The sequence below is a fragment of the Triticum urartu genome, chromosome 7A (genome assembly GCF_056163025.1).
Source record: "Triticum urartu cultivar PI428250 chromosome 7A, HENAU_Tu73, whole genome shotgun sequence".
NCBI classification, from domain to species: Eukaryota; Viridiplantae; Streptophyta; class Magnoliopsida; order Poales; family Poaceae; genus Triticum; species Triticum urartu.
This window is the reverse complement of record NC_141879.1, coordinates 170,664,598-170,682,740: the sequence shown is the minus strand read 5'-3', so window position 1 is coordinate 170,682,740 and position 18,143 is coordinate 170,664,598. Positions and strand designations below refer to the sequence as shown.

Here is an 18,143-nt window from a genome sequence, read left to right as displayed (position 1 = left end):
GCGACGCGACCGGCATGGCTGGCCCTCCGGCGGCGGCGTTGCAGGGAGACGGTGCGGGAGGGGTGGCGCGATGCAGGGGCATGGCAGGGAAGGAACGGAATCGCCCCGCCGCCGCCATCCCCGGGCGCGGCACGGCTTCGCCTGCCGGCCCTCCGGCGGCGGTGATGCGGGCGTGGCGGAGTCGAAGGGGGGCTCCTGGCGGCGAGGGTTTCCCCCGTGTCGCCAGACGCGGGCGACGCAGGGGTGGGTGTGGGGGTGTGGATAAAAAAGTTCCGAAGAACTCCTTCTCCCGGCGATCGTGAGATGTATGCGAGTCCTTAATATATTTACATGCAGTTATGTTGCAATTCCTAAAAAACAAAAGTGTTGTCGGGGGTTTGGTGCGACATATGCCAACGGATGGCTTATCATGGTGGGGGCGAGTAGAACGTCGCCGGTGTCTGGAAACGGGATGAGGCGAAGACATGCACGCCGGCGAATCTTACCCAGCTTCAGGGCTCTCCGGGGAGATAATACCCCTACTACTGCTCTGCGGGGTCTCCGCATGGTCACTATGGCCAAGTGTTTACACGGTTGCTCCTTGAGCTGTTTCTTATAGGTAGGAGAGGGCAAGGCTAGATCTCTCCTTCTATCTGGTATGGTCTAGAGCTACCAGGTTCCAACCCTTATGGGTGCCCTGGGGGGTTTATATAGGCCTACCCCTCAGGGGTACAATGGTAATTCGACTGGGCGCGGGCCCAGCCGTCAGTGCCTCTGGCCTCCGATTTCTCCGCCGACTGCTGGGGCCCGCCGATTGGTGGGCCCCGCCGACTGATCTGGTACGGAGCCGACAGGCCGCGTCTGCCGCGGGCGGGTCTTGCCGGCTGCTGATTACTGTAGCCGTGCTTCTGATGACGCGGGCTTGGTCATGGGGTCGTGGCAACAGTCCCGCCGCCTGGCGGGCGATCACTATTGCCACTCCCCATCACATCTTGATTAATGGTGCATGGGGCCCAGGGGAGGGCTCGGCCAACTCCCCGCGCCGACTCCTGACGGATCCGACTGGCGGTCCTCTCGCCGTCTCCTAGGGTCTCACTGATTGGTGGGACCTGCTGCTTCCGGGCCGTTCAGACAAGCTGTCGTGGGCGCAGGACTCGGTACTGTGGTGCTGATGTCAGGGCCGGCAGCGCAACAGTGCCACGCCGCACAGAGATCTTCCCGAGTACGGCATGCTGTGGCCATGCTTGCCCTTGGTAAGGGGCGGGAGTGGGCTTCACTGTAGCCACGCCCCTGCCCCGTCCCCTTCGATGAGGTCATGGGTTTGTTGGAGTCGCCGGCCGACTCCCCAAAGCCGGCTTATCTGGAAGTCGTTTCTGGGACTCGGCCGTGAGCGGGCAGTCGGCCGCCCTGCCGTCGACTCCTCAGGAGGTGGCTCTTCGCCCTGGGGTCTTGAGGGGCGCAGCCTGCCCCGATGTCTTGAAAGGTTATGGGACTCAGATTGGCCTACCCGTGGCCTATTACTCCGACAAATGTGCAGCCAACGAACTTCCGTCTGGATAAAGAATGGTTTTCAGAAGTAAAGGGAACCTTTCTTTCGAGCTTACATGCAGTTTGCATCACTGCTGCATTGATCTCTTGGAACAGCTATGTCATCCTTTCAGCCCCGGAACAATGGTCTGCGTATGTGCTGCTTAGTGCCTTTGCTACTTCGTCATGCAAAGTAGTTCTCGTCCATGCAGATGCATGACTGAACGCATCGATGTCCGTCGGTTGACGACCCGGCCTTATCTCACCGTTGCAATCAGGCCATTGCCACCGTACGTCGCTGTTCCTCGCTGGCTCTGCCGCCCTACGTCGACCAGGAGGGACACAGAAACGATCACCGCACGACTGTGATCTTTAATTTGCATGCAGGATAGGGTTGCCCCGTCAAAAACACTCCAGCATTAACCTGATGCATGTGAGGTTATTCTCTTGATGCAATCATGAGCCAAATCAGATCATTGCGTTCCTATCCTGTGATGAGAGACATGATAGATTCATGGCATGTTACCATATGGACGACACACTGGTCATGAACTAGCCTCGGCGCCATCTAATTTTTATCGCCATTTTTGTTGCATTATTTGACTGGTTTGCTTAGCTGCGGTTGCGTACGTTTGATCATTGAGGCGGTTGTATGGAGGTGGAAGTTAGCACATGCTTTCATACGCAGCAACCAGGTTGTCACGCTGACACAATGCACTAAGTCTACGTCACCTGACATCTATAAGTATTAAGTAGAGGGAGTTGCAAGGACAAAGATCACTCAACTACTAGGGCCAAAACATTCTTATCTGCAGCCACATAGTAACTGGGGTGCTTAATTCTATCTTGTGATCAGCTAAGGTCCATGGCGACCAGGTCTTTGCTGCTCCCTATGGCCCTGCTGGTTCTTGCAGCTAGCTCGGCTGCGGTGGCTCAGCTGGAGATCGGCTTCTACACCAAGACATGCCCCGACGCCGAGAAGATCGTCCGCCAGGAGATGGCCAAAATCATCGCCGCCACGCCCAGCCTGGCCGGCCCGCTGCTCCGGCTCCATTTCCACGACTGCTTCGTCAGGGTAAGTCGTCGTTGTGCACTTGTCCTGTCTCACGTACAAACCTACATTATGCACACAAACACTAAGAAACATCCATGCAACGCGAAATTGCAGGGTTGTGACGCCTCTGTCCTGCTCGAATCCACCGACGGCAAGGTGGCGGAGAAGGACGCCAAGCCGAACAAGAGCCTGCGAGGGTTCGGCTCCGTGGAGCGCGTGAAGGCCAAGCTCGAGGCCGCGTGCCCGGGCATCGTCTCCTGCGCCGACGTGCTCACCCTCATGTCCCGCGACGCAGTCGTGCTGGCCAAGGGCCCCTTCTGGCCAGTGGCGTTGGGAAGGAGAGACGGCAGGGTGTCCAGTGCCATAGAGGCCATTAACGAGCTGCCCCCGGCCTCCGGCGACGTCCCTCTGCTCGCCAAGATCTTCGCCTCCAAGGGCCTCGACCTCAAGGACCTCGTCGTCCTCTCCGGCGCTCACACGCTCGGCACAGCGCACTGCCCGTCCTTCACCGACCGGCTCTATAACACCACCAGCGAGAACGGTACCTCTGGCCTCGTCGACCCGTCTCTAGACAGCGAGTACGCTGACAACCTGAGGCTCAAGTGCAGGAGCGTTGATGACCGCACCATGCTGTCTGAGATGGACCCCGGGAGCTTCAAAACCTTTGATACCAGCTACTACCGCCACGTCGCCAAGCGGAGGGGTCTCTTCCGCTCCGACGCGGCGCTCCTCTTCGACGCCACCACCAATGACTATGTCCAGCACATCGCCACGGGCAAGTTCGACGGCGAGTTCTTCAGGGACTTCAGCGAGTCCATGATCAAGATGGGCGACGTTGGCGTGCTCACCGGGGCCGAGGGAGAGATCAGGAAGAAGTGCTATGTCCTCAATTAGTGTTTGTTCATTCTTTACTGTAAGGGGATGCGTTCGATAATGGTCGTGTGGAACTATTTATTGTAGTAGTGTGACTTATTATTGAGTAAAAATCATTTATTCACATACTCTAATGATCTGCTCCAGAGCTTGTCCACCTCCTCCTCGGCAATAGTCCGTCACAAAGCCATGATACTAATAGATTTGCAGATTGTGATTCTGTGATGCCCGGATAATTAGGCTACAGTAATCCCATGTTAACGATGCCATGTCATCAGGGTTACTATTGTTAATCTCGCGTTAGTTCAAAACCGATTCAAATTCAAAATTGAATTAAAGGCAAACAACAAAAGTTTTCAAACTTTAAAACTAAAATGTGTGGGGTGTGCCAAGTAATGCAAAGTTAATTGTGGTGAGGAAACCTCACTTTTATAAAATGTTTTAATACTCTGAAATGATTAAAACAGTAGTTGAAACGATTAAATAAGTACCTTTGATATTTTATAAAATTATAAACTATTTTATTTTGCGGTGAAACTTTTTAGGGTAGTGGGTTACTTTGAAACACTATTTTTTAGAGCTAAGTGTATATTTTACTAAAACTAAAATAATTAGAAATAAAGTAAAACAGTAAAAAATAGATAAACCAAAAAAAACAGAAAAGTAAAAAAACAAAAAAAAAACCCGGCCAACTGGGCCAAACGGCCTAGCCGGCCAGCCCTCTAACCTAGCCGGCCCACCCCACTTCGTTAACTCCCCTGGGCGACCGAACCCAAACCCTAGCGCACCCCATTCCCCCACTCGTCCCACCCCGCGCGTCTCCCTCGCTCCCCCCGATCTGGATCGGGGGAAACGGCACCCCGACACCGCCGCCTCATCCCTATGCCCGTCCGGCAGGCGCCGCCCGTCTCCGCCGGCGCCTCCTCGTCGCCTCCCCTCACCGCCTCCTCAACCCTCCTCCCCGACCGACCTCCTGGCACCTCTGCTTCCTCCCGGCGCCGCCCCGCCATCGCCGCCTCGACCCCTACTCCGTCACCCGAAGCCGTCCCGGACGCCGTCAGACTTCCCTGTCTACGCGCGTCGTCCCCGTCCACCTCCTCGTTCCCCCGCTGCCCGAACCCTTGTAGCACCCCTGTGAGCCGCCGCCTCCCCTCCTCACTCCCTCTCTCCCGTCGTTGACCCCCCCCCCTCACCACGCACGTGCCTCGCTCGCGGCCGCGGTCACCGCCTCCGCGGCCCCCTCCCCGTGCGCACCCAGCGCCGCGCTCGCGCCCCCTGCCTCACCGTGACGCGCCCGAAGTCGGCCTTGCGCCGTTCGAGCCCGCGTCGTGCGCCCGTTAGCCGTCCATCGCGCATGTGCACCGCCCGCGCTCACCCCGTCTCGCTGTGCTGCCGCTCGCGGCCGTGCTCGCCGCGCGCCCTCCACCACGGCCCTCCGCTCCCTTGTCGGAGCTCGCGATCGCTGCTGCTGCAGTGGTTGTGCTCCTCCAGCCCCTCGTCGCGCCGCTGCACTACTTCCCTGCTGCTCCGCCCGGTGGCGGCCCGCCGGAGCTCCACGCCGGAGCGCCGGCACTCGGTCCCGCCAGCCGCTCCACAGCGCCCTCCCAGGCAAAGCACCCGCGCACCCGCAGCGCCCCTGCGCATGTAACCTGCTAGCACCGGCGCCCGCTTTGGCCTTTGGCCCTATGACGAATGGGGCCCACTCCCAGAACAAATAAAAAATAATAATAATAAATTAACAATAAAATTAATTAATTAATTATCTAAATAATTAACTTAATTAATCCTGTTTAGTTAGCTAATTAACTTAATTAACTTGTGTTAGTTAACCTAATAACCTAATTAGTCTTTTAATCTGTGAGGTTAGTAAAACGGTGTATGACAAGGCCCCACCCCCTGTTGACCAGTCAAAGTTTGACTGGTCAACTGGGACCCCTTGGACCCACATGGCAGCCCCTCTGGTACACTTATGTGTACCCAGAGCTGGGTGCACGTAGCAATTCACATTTATTTCGAATTAAAATAATTTGATAATTTTAGAATATGAATTAAAACTTTAAAAATTAATATAAAATAAACCGTAACTCGGATGAAAAAACTTTGTACATGAAAGTTGCTCAAAACGACAAGACAAACCCGAATACGCAGCCCGTTCATCCGCCACGCATCCCTAGCATAGCGAACACGCAACTTTCCCCTCCGGCTCCTCTGCCCAAAAACGAGAAACACCGGGGATAATTTTCCGGATGTTCCCCCCTTCACCGGTACCACCTCGTACCGTGTTAGGGCACACCTAGCATCACGCTTTTTCATGTCATGCATCGTCATGCATTTGTTTGCATTATATTTATTGTTTCTTCCCCCTCTTCTCTCGCTAGACACCGAGACCGACGCCGCTGCTACCCAGTACGACTGCGGTGTTGACGACCACTCTCTCTTGCCAGAGCAACCAGGAAAGCCCCCCCCCCCGGATCACCAGATATCGCCTACTCTCCTCTATACTGCTTGCATTAGAGTAGTGTAGCCTGTTACTGCTTTCCGTTAATCCTATTCTGATGCATAACCTATCATTGTTGCTACAACTGTTGATAACTTACCTGCAATCCTAATGCTTAGTATAGGATGCTAGTATATCATCAATGGCCCTACATTCTTGTATGTCTGCCATGCTATACTATCGGGCCGTGATCACTTGGGAGGTGGTCACGGGTATATACTTATACATAATATATGATACTTGTGGTGATTAAAGTCGGGTCGGCTCGTAGGAGTACCCGCGAGTGATTCCGATGTTGGGGGCTGAAGGGGTAGGTGGCTCCAGCCCGGTAGAGGTGGGCCTGAGTTCCCGAAGGCCCCCGACGGTTACTTTGTGGCGGAGCGACAGGGCAGGTTGAGACCACCTAGGAGAGAGGTGGGCCTGGCCCTGGTCGGCGTCCGTGGTTATTTCAAAATAACACGCATAACGAGATCTTGGTATTTGATCTGAGTCTGGCTACTGGCCTATATGCACTAACCATCTACGCGGGGACAGTTATGGGCACTCGACGTCGTGGTATCAGCCGAAGCCTTCGTGACGTCAGCGACTGAGTGTCGCGCGCTGGGTTGGACCGCGTAACGCAACTTCCTTTGTAATGGAGGTTGCTAGGTCTGCTCACCGGCCGCGTACGCAACGTGCAGGTGTGCAATGGGCGATGGGCCCAGACCCCTGTGCCATAGGATTTAGACCGGCGTGCTGACCTCTCTGTTGTGCCTAGGTAGGGCTGCGACGTGTTGATCTTCCGAGGCCGGGCATGACCCAGGAAAGTGTGTCCCGCCAAATGGGATCGAGCGTGTTGGGTTATGTGGTGCACCCCTGCAGGGAAGTTGATCTATTCGAATAGTTGTGTCCCTCGGTAAAAGGACGACCCGGAGTTGTACCTTGACCTTATGACAACTAGAACCGGATACTTAATAAAACACACCCTTCCAAGTGGCAAATACAACCGGTGATCGCTCTCTCACAGGGCGACGAGGGGAGGATCATCGGTTAGGATTATGCTATGCGATGTTACTTGGTGAACTTACCATCTACTCTCTTCTCCTGCTGCAAAATGGAGGTTACCAGAAGCGTAGTCTTCGACAGGATTAGCTATCCCCCTCTTATTCCGGCATTCTGCAGTTCAGTCCACATATGATAGCCTTATTCCAGTTGATACTAATGCATACATATGTAGTGTAGCTCCTTGCTTGCGAGTACTTTGGATGAGTACTCACGATTGATTTTCTTTCCCTTTTCCCCTTTCCTATATCCGATTGCTGCAACCAGACGATGGAGCCCAGGAGCCAGATGCCACTGTCAATGACGACTACTACTACTCGGGAGGTGCCTATTACTACGTGCAGCCCGCTGACGGCGACCAGGAGTAGTTTAGGAGGATCCCAGGCAGGAGGCCTGCGCCTCGTTCGATCTGCATCCCTGTTTGTGCTAGCCTTCTTAAGGCAAACTTGTTTAACTTATGTCTGTACTCAGATATTGTTGCTTCCGCTGACTCGTCTATGATCGAGCTCTTGTATTCGAGCCCTCGAGGCCCCTGGCTTGTAATATGATGCTTGTATGACTTATTTTATTTGTAGAGTTGTGTTGTGATATCTTCCCATGAGTCCCTGATCTTGATCGTACACGTTTGCGTGTATGATTAGTGTACGGTCAAATTGGGGGCGTCACAGATTCTACATAATGTTCTAGAAGAGGATGTTTACACAAGACAACCACTAGTGATTTTGAAGATAAAAATGCACCACATCATGTGTACAAAGTCTATAAAGTCTTGTATGGACTAAAGCAAGTACTTATTTCATGAATATGTTGTGTGTGTATCTCCATATTGATAGGTCATAGAAAGTACAAGCAGCAAGTCTCAACCAACATACACACAGAGAGCCGAGAGACATCCTCTTTCCTAGAAGGAAGAGTGTGAGTTGAGTCGAGGGAGAAGAGGGTGCAAACTAATTAAAGCCAGGGTTGCAGGTAAAATCCTCTTTAACCCTTTAGCACCAGCACTCCATCGAAGATGACAGCATTGTGGTGCTTCCAAATTTCCCAGATAGTGAGGAGGGGGGGATGTTTGTGGCCCCTGACCACCAGTTGAAGAAGCAAACTGTGTCATCAAGGGGGTGGATGGTGATGCGGCTCCAAGACAAAATCCCTTGCCATCAGATTCGAAGGAATATGCATCCAACGAGGATGTGATGTAGGTTCTCAGCTTCCTGAAAACAACGAACACAAAGAGGGTCATGTTGGAGTCGACAACTTGCCAGTCGATCCGACATTTGTTTTGGGAGGCCAACCACTCCATCATAAAAGATGAGAAAAAGCAATCCTTTAGTCAGTAGAATCAGTAACTATACTACTCAAATAGTTCAATATCAACCAACAAATCAAGCAATAACCAAATAGAAAGAATGATAATATGAAATACGAAGATATCAACACAGTTGGAGTCACGAGGCTCGCTAATGCCCAGTGGATTAGGATCTGAGCAAACTTAGTTTGGATGATGGAATATTCGTTGTTCTGATTGCTCTTAGAGATAAAACTTGTAAATTTGCTAGGGTTTTTTTCAATCACGGAAAACCATATGCACATTGTATATCTTTTCTTATTTTTTATACAATGTTTTTGCCATTTTATTCTAGAAAACATTGGCAATTTCCTTAACCTGCTATTACTAGTACATGGCAAAATGAAGACAAAATGTTTTCACACAAAACATGGCAATTTTTGTAAAGCACATGACAAATTTTGGCAAAACTTTACAAATTTGGCAAAAAGTAAAATAAAATGGCAAAATTCATTGTTGTACCATGGCAAAAAAATCTTACTTTTCATGATTGCAAATTTGTCTTTATATGATGGCAGTGTTTTTTGTTACCATGGCGAATTATATTTGTGGACCAGGGCAAATTCTTCTTTTCTTACTTTTAATGATCGAAAAATTATTTTAGTGCCATAGCTATTTTATTTTTTGTAACATGGAAAATTATACTATTGGAGCATGGCAAATTATTTATTTTCTTACTTTTCATGGTGATAAATTTAATTTAGTACCATGGCAATTTTATTTTTTGTGACATGGCAAATTATATTTTTCGTTCATGGCAAACTTATTTTTGTATATCATAATTATGTTCATTTTTTATCATACAATGGTATATTCCTGTTGAGTAAATTATTTCTCTGGACCATGGCACTTTTATCATGCACATCATTGCGAATTTATTGAACAAACCAGGGTTAACTCCCTCACCGCCGCCGAGGGTCTCTGTCGGGCGAAGCCCAAGCAGTGCCGGTGGTTGCGGGGCCTTCGATGGGTGCGGCTCCTCTCCCTCCCTGGCGGTGGCATGGCTCCGATGTGGTGGTGGCGGTGCTGCTCGGTGATGGGTGTGGCGGGGTGCTCCGCCCGGTGGTGTGCCCCAGCTTGCAGCGATGGCTTGAGCTGTAGATCCCTCCAATCTGATCTAGGTGGGCTGGTGGAGCTCGGCCCAAAGCAGCGGTCGGCTGATGCGGCCTAGGGCTTTGGTTGGCAGGCTTCAGGCCATGGATGTTGGCAGGCAGGTGGCGGCGGGCCGGATCGGGGCGGGATGGGGGCCTGCCGCCCTGAAAATAAGTGTGGTTGTCCTCGTGCTCTTTTCGCATCATGGCAATGTCCTACATGATCGGTCCTCCTCGATTTGGTCATCGATGTGTTCCAGACTGCTGCTGGAGATCCTGCCCAAGATATCCAGATCGAATAGAATTCGGCCGTGTACGCCATATCAGCTTAAGAGGTTCCATGACAACGTGGCGCAAAGCTCTATTGTTTGTTGACATCATGGGACATGTCGGCTTCTCGATTTCTATGGTGTAGAAAGTTGTGTAGAAGGTCATGGTGGCTGAGATCGGAGGATTGGTTAGACGAACAGAGCCTTTGAGGCGATGGAGTTAGCTAGGTGTTTGATAACTCTCAGGAAGAGCAGTGTCAAATGGGGGTGGCAACACTGGAGGAATTCATTTTTTGTGGTGCTCCTGGGGTACCGAGCGTGACTTTCATGGTGAAAACCTAAGGTTTGACCTTCATTGCCTGTGCCTGGCCATTGAAAACCTAAGGTCTGGCCTTCATTGGTTGTGTGTGACAATTGCCTTGCTGAAGGAATTGTTCTGAAAGCTCGGAGTTCTCCATCGTGAAAACCTAAGATCTTGGATGAGACAATGATGGTGCTTGTGCATTGTTTCCTTTTTGGAGGCGTTGCTTTTGAAGCCCTTTTATATTTTACAGGTGTTGTATTTAGTTGTGGTTTGTGTGTGGCTGCTGAGAGAAGTCGATCGCTGTGGCGGAACCTTTGTTTTTTTTTCCTTTTTTCTTTTCTTTTTTTCTTCGGCTGTGTGTATCCTGGATGTCGTTTTACGACATATTATAAGTGTAGAGACTGGATGTAGTTGATATCTGTGTGATATTAAATATTCTTTTTTTCAAAAAAAATTGAAGGGAATGATGATCGGGCTGGACCGCTGGAGGCCCAGTAAAGGGGCCTGCATCGAGGGTGTTCGCACGTGGAGGTGTACCATATTAGCAAACTAAAATGTCTGCTCGTCCCCCATCCTGCATCGAACGATTCGTTCGATGGGTCTCCGTCCCCGGGCCAAGATTAATGTTGATGCAACGGTAACGAGGAATGTAGACCCTTCCCTGCAAAAAAAAAAACGAGGAATGTAGACCCGGGTGCTGTAACTCCGATTGGCCAAGACCATGATGGCCTATTTTTGGGTGCTTCACTCATTGTAACTAGTGGAATCATAGATCCTGCAACACTTGAAGCAATTGTTGTTAGGCAAGTTTTGGCTCTCTCAAAAGACCTGCACGTGCAAAGGATTCATGTCGCGTCTGAATGCAAGGTAGTGGCTGACGACATAAAGCAATGTAGCACTAAGCGGCATGGAGCAATCATTCGGCAAATCATAGAGCACTCTAGTGTTTTTACTCCAACGTTGCTATACACACGACGTCCTGTGCACGATTTACGGACGATACTATTAATCAAGCCGTTGGTGTCAATCAAGCTCTCTGCAGGACATCGTTCGATTGCACATCGTGCATGTATCGTCCATGCACCAGTGGTCCACAAAGTAGTTTCGTTTTTACTCTTTGTAATTCGTTCATGAGTTTAGGAGTTCGAATTTCGAGACCCAAAATTTAGCGAAGCATACTTCACACTATGATCTTTTTTGTCCCTATAAACATCGTGACAGATCAATAATGTCTCAAAAGAACAATAAAAAAACCTCCCTCCCCCTGCGATCGTGAGATGTATATTCAAGTCCTTAATATATTTACATGCAATAGTGTTGCAATTCCTTGTAAACAAAAGTGTGCAGCTAATTAACGAACTTCCGTCTAGATAAAGAATGGTTTTCAGAAGTAAACGGAACATTTCTACCGAGAGCTTGCTGCGTGCATGCAGTTTGCATCGCTGCTGGATGCGGCTGATCTCTTGGAACAACAATGTCATCCAGTTTCTATTTTGTTTCTATGTCAGCCAGAAACGCCAACATCCATGGCGTTTTCATGTGGATTAGAAACGCGGCATACCTCGACATTTCAATGTGGAGCAGAAACGCGACATACCTCGACGTTTTTATGTGTCGCAGCAACGCCGCGGGATCTGGCGTTTTTAAAAGGATCAGATCATGAAATACTTTCAAGTTAAGTTCATTTTGCGGCAAAGATCATTGTGAAAGTCAGAACAATGATTTCGGCCCCGGAACAATGGTGTGCGTACGTGCTGCTTAGTGCCTTCGCTACTTCGTCATGCAAAGTTCTCGTCCGTGCAGACGCATGACTGAACGCATCGATGTCCGTCGGTTGACGACCCGGCCTCATTTCCCCGTTGCTATCAGGCCATTGCCACCGTACGTCGTTGTTCCTCGCTGGCTCTGCCGCTCTACGTCGACCAGGAGGGACACAGAAGCTATCACCGCACGACTGGAATCTTTAATTTGCATGCAGGATAAGGTTGCCCCATCAAAAAAACTCCAGCCTTAACCTGACGTAAGAGTCCCTAAGTAGGTGTAGCATTGCTGCTTAACCTGACGCATGTGAGGTTATTCTCTCGATGCAATCATGAGCCTAATCAGATCATTGTGTTCCTATCCAGTGACGATGAGACAGATGATAGATTCAAGGCATGTTACCATGGACGACACACTGGTCATGAACTGGCCTCGGCGCCATCTATTTTTTATCGCCATTCCTGCTGCATTAATTGACTGGTTCGCTTAGCCGCGGTTGCGTACGTTTGATCATTGAGGCGGTTGTATGGAGGTGGAAGTTAGCACATGCTTGCATACGCAGCAACCAGGTTGTCACGCTGACACAATGCACCAAGTCTACGTCACCTGACATCTAGTGCCAAAACATTCTTGTCTGCAGCCACGTAGTAACTGCTAACTGGTGTTAATTCTATCATGTAATCAGCTAACCTTGGCCTCCCTCATGGACCCCGTAATCAGCTAATGTCCATGGCGATCAGGTTTTTACTGCTCCGTGTGGCCGAGTGAATTACAAAAATCATTGACATTGAAGGCTAGGGTTGCAGAAACCACACTTCTACAGTTTTGTGTCAAAAAACACTAATTCTGAGGCTAATTTTTTAAAAAAACATTAGTCGTCCGTTTCGCTCGTTTTAATCACGTTTATGACAGCTGGGACCCGCTGCACAGGCTGACTTGACACAATATAACGGATTGCAAATAGACATAATAGAACGGACTACACTGTAAAAGAGCCTAAGAGGATAAGGTCATTTTTTCACATTAAGAAAAAGAGGATTATGTTCTATCTCCCTCCTGTGACCGTTGACTCATGCCCGCTGGTCGGTGGAGCTCGAGCTTGCCAGCAGCACCTCACCTACAACATGGCCGCCTGGCCGCCGGCACAGCTGCTCGCGCGCCGGCGAAGGGGGAAGCGCTAAGGGCAGCAAGGGCAGGCACGTCGGTCTCTCGTGGGCTGGCAGCGCACAGGGAGGGAGTGGCCGCCGGCCTCCACCATGGGAGATGAAGGTCGCGAGGACCCGATTAAGTTTTTTCAGGGGTCATTCTGTAAAACAAAATTGTGTCCGGATGTCCTTGGCTTTTTAGTTTGCCACGTCACCCTGTCCAGCGGGACCCACATGCCATAATCGTGCTCAAAATGGCCTAAGCCATCGACTAGTGTTTTTTTGCAAAAAATTAGGCTCGAAATTAGTGGTTTTTGGCACAAAACTGTAGAAGTGTGATTTCTGCAAACCCTAGCCTTCAATGTAGATGTTTTCTGCAATTCACTCCCTATGGCCCTGCTGGTTCTTTCAGCTAGCTCGGCAGCGGTGGCTCAACTGAATATCGGCTTCTACAGAAAGACATGCCCCGACACCGAGAAGATCGTCCGCCAGGAGATGGCCAAGATCATCACCTCCGCGCCCAGCCTCGCCGGTCCGCTCCTCCGTCTCCATTTCCACGACTGCTTCGTCAGGGTACATAACTTACATGTTCTTGTATTTCTGCTGCTATTGATCATGAAATATATGCTTACATGTCTGTGCATGCAACGCAAATTAAATTGCAGGGTTGTGACACCTCTGTCCTGCTTGCATCCACCGACGACAACTGGCGGAGAAGGACGCCAAGCCGAACAAGAGCCCGCGAGGGTCCGGCTCCGTGGAGCGCGTGAAGGCCAAGCTCGAGGCCACGTGTCCGGGGATCGTCTCCTGCAACGACGTGCTAACCCTCATGTCCCGCGACAGTTGGCAAAGGGACCCTTCTGGCCAGTGGCGCTGGGCAGACGAGACGACAGGGTGTCAAGCGCCACGGAGGCCAGCAGCGAGCTGCCCCCGGCCTCCGGCGACGTCCCCCTGCTCGCCAAGATCTTTGCCTCCAAGGGCCTCGACCTCAAGGACCTCGTCGTCCTCTCCGGCGCCCACACGCTCGGCACGGTGCACTGCCCGTCTTTTGCCGACCGGCTCTACAACAACACTGGCGAGAATGCCCTCGTCGACCCATCTCTGGACAGCGAGTACGCCGACAAGCTGAGGATCAAGTGCAAGAGCGTTGATGACCGCACTATGATGTCAGAGATGGACCCGGGGAGCTTCAAGACCTTCGACACCAGTTACTACCGCCACGTCGCCAAGCGGAGGGGCCTCTTCCGCTCCTACGCCGCGCTCCTCTTCGACGCCACCACCAAGGACTACGTGCAGCGCATCGCCACGGGCAAGTTCCACGATGAGTTCTTCAGGGACTTCAGCGAGTCCATGATCAAGATGGGCGACGTTGGCGTGCTCACCGGGACCAAGGGAGAGATCAGGAAGAAATGCTACGCCCCCAACTAGAGTTCGTTGATTCTTGTAGTTGTAGTTGTAAGTCGTAACTGCACGAGTTCGAGGATGTCTGTCTGATACTGTTCATTGTAGTTGTATGATTTATATTATCGTCAGCAATAACATTGAGTAAAAACTAAAAACATTCTCTAATAATCATTGAATCGATATCTCTGCGCCGGTGTGCCGGTCCAAATTTGGGCCAATCGGCTGCCAAGCATTGGATTTGGATGCGTGAACAGCTGAGATTGCCGCTACCAAGTCATCTTTCTCCTTCCGCACGCACGCGCAAAACGGAAAAAAGAGTAGTATCTCTCCTCCTGCTTGCCCTTGGCCGCCATGTCGCAGCTCGTCGGGGACACTCGCCGTCGAAGCTTGTCAGGGACGCTCGCCATCGACAGCTCCGGTCGTGTCACCCTCCCTTGGTTGCAGGACCGCCGGGTGAGAGTTCCCGCATCGTCGTAGTCCGCCGTCATAGCTCTTGACGCGCCCGTCGCAGCACCGCCATGCAGCTCCGTCGTCGCCGCTCGCCATTGTTAGCTAGCCGTTCTTCGTTTCAAGCTTTTCTATAAGCGCATTGTAGCTTTTCTCGATGCCGGTTACACCTTTTGGCGGCTACACGGTGGCCGACCTCCAGCTACCTCGTATCCAGTTGAAGCTTTTTTCAAAGCCGGTTATAGCTTTCGTGGTTGCTGGACGTAGCATTTTTCAGCACTGGTTGTAGCTCTGACGTAGATCTTTCGAAGCCCCTGCTTTCTTTGATTCAAGCATAAAATGTTGTTGGTTCCAGCTCTGGCTTTGCCAGTTGTAGCAAAAACAAAAGTTGGTTCCAGCTCTGACTTTGCCGGGACAAAAATCATTTACTGCAAAAGCCCTTGTTGGTCACTATTTCCACCGGTCGCCGTGGTAGCAAAAAATCTTGCCGGCAGGAGCCTTTTGTCTTGTCGTTTTCAACAAAATGAGGCGGCCGCCGACGTCGATGTAGAAAACACCCCAGGCGATGCACCAAACCCACATACTGGTTCCAGCTCTAGATTTGCTGGTTGCATCAAAATCATATGTTGGTTCCAGCATCCCTGTACCGTGGGTGTGCCTCGCTGTCGCAGTTATGTAGCTAGTCCGCCAAAGCTAGGACATTGCTGGAGCTACAGACGGTGCGCTGGCATAATAGTCGGAGCTGCGGATAAGAGGTGGTTGTGTGTGTGGGGAAATCGCCGGCCATGGGGTGGATGACGACCTCACCAGTGAGATTGGTTGTGGCGAGCAGGGGTCGATGTGGGGGTATGTTGGGGAACGCAGTATTTCAAAAAAATTCCTACAATCACGCAAGATCTATCTAGGGATGCATAGCAACAAGAGGAGAGAGTATGTCTACGTACCCTCGTAGACTGAAAGCGGAAGCGTTAAGAAACGCGGTTGATGTAGTCGAACGTCTTCGTGATCCAACCGATCAAGTATCGAACGCACAGCACCTCCGCGATCTGCACATGTTTAGCTCGGTGACGTCCCTCGTACTCTTGATCCAGTTTGTTAGAGTTGTGTCGAATACTGTGTATAAGGTAGGTTACAATTGGACTATGAGTTGTATTGTGTTTACATAGGATGTGGAGCATGTCCTAGTAGGACACTTGTATCCTACGCCTCTCTTATATAGTGGGGGTAGACACACAATGTAACCTATGCCAACATAGTAGCACAGGCGCGCAAGGGGGAGCCGGCGGCGTGTGCCGGCGCCTGGGTGGCCGGTGTGCGGTATTGTGACAGTGTCACGGGGGGAGCGCCTGTAGTCAGGCCCGGGGATGTAGCCATATCGGTGAACTTCGTTAACAAATCTCGCTGTCGTGCTAGTGTGATTGCTTGGTTCTCGGATGATCGACGGTATGCCTCGGATTTATTCTAACAAGTGGTATCATGAGCAAGGTTGTTCGAAGGCGGCATATTGTTGATTTAGAGAAGGGGTCGAATCTGAGTTATAGCCGGCCATCGGCGTGGATCTCAGTGTGATCGGGAAAAGACAATCAGAACAGTTATGCGAGTTGCGGCGATCAACAACAGGCAAGTATACGCGTAGGCGTGGCAGTGGAACACGTGCGCACGCGGGATGTGCGGCAATCGATCAGATGGATCGCGGTCGATCGGGCAAGCATCAGGGGGCGCAGGTACGTGCTCGTGGGATCATATGGAAGCTGGGAGGCCGGCCTTGTGCAAGCCAAGGCCCATGTGTGGGCGCTGTGGAGCAGATGGGCCAGCTGGATGGAGCGTACAAAGCCAGGCAACGAGACCTAGGCAGGGATAGCGTTGTTGCAGGTGCGTGCAGTCGAACTGAGATTTGTTATTGAAAAAGGGAAACGTTTCCAGACGGTGCATCAGCCAAAGCTTCGGCCGATCGCACGCCTTATCATGCGCCCAGCGTGAGCGTAGTGGGACGCGCCTCCTTTTTTTGTGGGCCCATGTAACCATCCTTCCTCCTCCCCCGATCCAATCTCCCCTTTTTCACCTCAATGTCGCGAGCTCACCCTCCGTTCGCCGCTGCCAAGCTGCATGCCTCCATCGCCGCCTCCTCGCGCTTCGTCCCCACCCTCCACCCCGCTCCTTTGTCGACAACGATGCTGCATTTTTGCTGCAAGTGGTCTTGAGGAAGCTAGCACCGACGCTCGATTTTGTTGCAACCAAGACGACATCGAGCGTCGCTGGCGGCGATGGCGCCTGACTTTTGCTACAACTAGATGTTTTCAAGTGTACAATGTTGCAACCGGGAAAAACGAAAGCTGGAACGGGCATTCACGTTTGCTGGAAGCGTTTTTTAGTTTTGCTTGAACCGCCTACCGGAGCTCTTGACGCCCTCGCTGGCGACGCCGTAAAATGTTACAACCGACCAAACAAAAGCTGGAATGGGTATTCAATTTTGCTGGAAGCGTTTGTCGATTTTGCTTCAACCAACCCACGTAGCTCTGATTTTGTTGCAACCGACAACCTGCAAGCTTCCACCGGTGAGTTTTTTTGCTTCAATGGCGACAGATGGAAGTGGCGACCATGGATACGGCACCGATGCGAGCGGCATGCACCTGGCGGCGAGGGTCGGCGAGGGCGCCTGGGCGCGCACCTGGTGTTGCAACCATGGGGGCAGCAAGGTGCAACCGTTGTTGGCCGGTGCTACATAGGCGTGATGTCGAAGCGGCGACCCGCCATGACGAGGAGCTGCAAAGAACACGACGGACGGCGGCGACGAGGTTGCAAGCGCAGCGCGGGAAGGCTAGTGGTGCGGCTCGCTGTCGGGTGCGGGCGTGGCACTCTCCTTCCTTCTCCTTTTCCCCCGTGCGGGAGGTTGATGATGGGTGCTGTAGAAGACGGGAGAGAGAGATCTAACGGTTGCGCGTGTAGATCGAACGAATCTGGCCAGACCGGCCAAAACTTTCGCTTGGTGTGTCGGCGCAGAGTGCTGCCCAAAAAGGGAAAGGGACCGAGTCCCAAGAGGAGCCGTGTTCTCCTCGTCTCTGTGGCAGAGACCTGCAGGCTAGTTAATAGCAGCGGCAGCAGCCGTCAAGGTAGACAAAGGAACGAGAGGCAGCAGATCAATTAGTGGAGAAAAATTCATTGATATGTATCCATTGGAAAGCATAGACTTGACAAAGCAAAGCTATCATTAGATATTGAGCCAGGAGCATATCATGTGAAATATCAAGTGTGGTTGGATTTTGCTATTAGTACACGGGGGTGTACCTCATCCAGTTTTTCTCGTGTACTTGGGGCATTGCGGTGGAAGCTCGGTTAATTTTTCACTGGGTCAGTCATACGAAGAGCCATGGCGCCAATGGGTAGCATGTTTGAGGTGGAGAAGTTCAAA

General features: G+C 51.5%; 1 protein-coding gene and 1 pseudogene across 1 annotated transcript; both read left to right on the top strand.

Moving 5' to 3' along the window:
- Window positions 1-2,291: 2,291 nt before the first annotated feature.
- LOC147958817 (peroxidase 1-like) lies at window positions 2,292-3,559 on the top strand. The gene is made up of 2 exons (XM_087535267.1): window positions 2,292-2,581; window positions 2,675-3,559. The coding sequence occupies exons 1-2, from the start codon at window positions 2,372-2,374 to the stop codon at window positions 3,452-3,454; spliced, it is 990 nt and encodes a 329-aa protein (XP_087391393.1). The 5' UTR covers window positions 2,292-2,371; the 3' UTR covers window positions 3,455-3,559.
- Window positions 3,560-12,994: 9,435 nt separating this feature from the next.
- On the top strand, window positions 12,995-14,366 carry LOC125531787 (peroxidase 1-like; annotated as a pseudogene).
- The last annotated feature ends 3,777 nt before the right edge of the window (window positions 14,367-18,143 follow it).